We start from the raw sequence: 2,173 nt of genomic DNA on the forward strand, positions 1-2,173 counted from the left end.
GGGGTGGTTGAAGTCCCCCGTGAGGACCAGGGCTTGTGAGCGTGAGGCTGCTCCTATCCGTCTATAGAGGGCCTCATCCGCTCTGTCTTCCTGGTCAGGTGGCCTGTAGCAGACCCCCACCGTAGTGTCACCTGTCCCTGCCTTCCCTTTAATCCTGACCCATAAGCTCTCATTCGGATCCTCATCCATCCCCAGGCAGAGCTCCATGCACTCCAGCTGGTCATTGACACAGAGGGCGACACCCCCTCCTCATCTCCCCTGCCTGTTCTTCCTAAAGAGCCTGTATCCCTCCATCCCAACACTCCAGTCGTAGGAGCCATCCCACCACGTCTCCGTGATGCCAATAAGGCCGTAGCCCTGCAGGCGTGCGCACGTCTCTAACTCCTCTTGTTTATTCCCCATGCTACGTGTGTTTGCATAGGGGCATTTAAGTTGAGTCCCTGATGAAGCTGTCTTACTGGCTGGAGTTCCCTTGTGCTGCTCTTCAGCAGCACAAATTAAGACATTAAACAACATTTTGGAACATCAGTCATCCTTGCAACTGGTTCAAGCTATACCAATAAAGCATAAGTAAGCATGAAGGTGTTTAGATGGCAAAATATCTATTTTTCCAGGAATTGTAGGGGTTGCATTAAAAAAAAGAACAACACTTTATAGACAGCAATAACCTCTCTTATTTACACAAACCGTAACTGTCTACCTGTAAGAAAAGGTAATGTTTACAATACTTACATTTTGTGCAGAAGTGACGATACTAATTTTACAAACCAAGAGCTCTGAGTATTCTGTAATAACTTATTTGAAGTGAGCTGAAATAAACTTTTCCTGAAAACAATCTGTGTTTGTGGTGTTTCTTTAATAAATAACTAGAAATGCAAGTCATTGTAAAGTATCAACTCCAAATTACTTTAAGAAGATTTTGAACACATTACCTCTAAATTCAGGTGTGAAAAGCAGAGTCTGCAGAAGGGAATTGAGGTAGCAGGTCCCACCCTGATTTTTGATACCACTTAGGTTGGTGAAATCCCTGGGAGCTGGAGGCTCAGAATCTCTGGGTTTGGATTTCTTCCCTTTTCCACAATGATTGTTTGAAATAAAGGAAAAATCCTCTTCAAATAAGTCCCCAAACATTGTGAAGGCAAAAGAGTCCTTAAAAGATACAAAATTATCTATTTACTATAAAAAATGCAATTGAATCCACTTGCCTCAAATCCTCCAAGATGAACCTTTCATCCCTGACCGATGAATTCCTTTATAACTTTTTTCATCTTATTCTGTTAATTCTAAAAATGAATGACAGACCCATATAAAAGTGTGCACTAATATAACAACAAAAAAAAAAGGGTGAATTAAAAGTATTTATGTTAGCACAGGTCTGAATAGACTTTTAACTAGAATCAAATACATCACATTTCAATTTCGCATCAGCAAAAACACGCATAGCAAAATAAACAGTTCCTTCTAAACACCTATAATTAACTAGTGCTCAAGTTGCCCAGTTTCCTGCAGGAAAGGTACACAAGGCCTCTCAAACTCATCAAAATCCCTGCACTATGTCTCAACAAATCCATGAGCACAAGTAACCCGTCTCTAGTATTGGCCAGTTCAGATGGGAAGAGTGTAATGAACAGTCAAAAATACAGTGATATTTTATGAAAATATTATCTTTGCTTCCAGATGTTTGAGCCAGTAACTCAATGACAACTAATTCTTCTTATGGTTATTTTTTCAGTTCTTTTTGGAAGCCTTGCGACCTCTTAGCATGTACCAGCATTCCCAAAGTTAGCTCCCTTTTGTTTTGTACTTGCCACCCCATAATTTCATTTGGTATGCTGTAGCTCTTGTATTAGCAGTGAGTAATCAGTGAGTTATACTGAAGCAGTGAATAATCATTCCCCTACCTATCTTCATTCCACTTGCGATTTTGCAGACCTTTATCATATTCCACTCAAACATCTCTTCCAGACAAAAGCCTCCAAAGACATATTCATTCCTACAACTGAACTTGTTCCCTATCTTTGATTATCCTTATCTACCTCCTCTGAACCCCTTAAACTTCTCCTTTCCCCACTTCTGAGATCAGAGGACCACATCTGCCTACAATGTTCAAGATGTGTGCAAACCACAGCTACATATATATTACTTATATATTTATAAATAATAATACTCTGGT

At 40.2% G+C, this 2,173-nt stretch overlaps 1 protein-coding gene across 1 annotated transcript in view; it reads right to left on the reverse strand.

The window, feature by feature from the left end:
• The window catches only part of USP40 (ubiquitin specific peptidase 40), a 51,570-nt gene extending 50,439 nt beyond the window's left edge, over window positions 1–1,131 (reverse strand). The window contains exon 1 of the mRNA XM_009320771.1: window positions 933–1,131. Coding sequence (XP_009319046.1) covers window positions 933–1,131 — 199 coding nt within the window. The remainder of the gene's footprint in view (window positions 1–932) is intronic.
• Window positions 1,132–2,173: the final 1,042 nt, after the last annotated feature.

This window comes from Pygoscelis adeliae, unplaced genomic scaffold (assembly GCF_000699105.1).
Source record: "Pygoscelis adeliae isolate BGI_AS28 unplaced genomic scaffold, ASM69910v1 Scaffold63, whole genome shotgun sequence".
In the NCBI taxonomy this organism is placed as follows: domain Eukaryota; kingdom Metazoa; phylum Chordata; class Aves; order Sphenisciformes; family Spheniscidae; genus Pygoscelis; species Pygoscelis adeliae.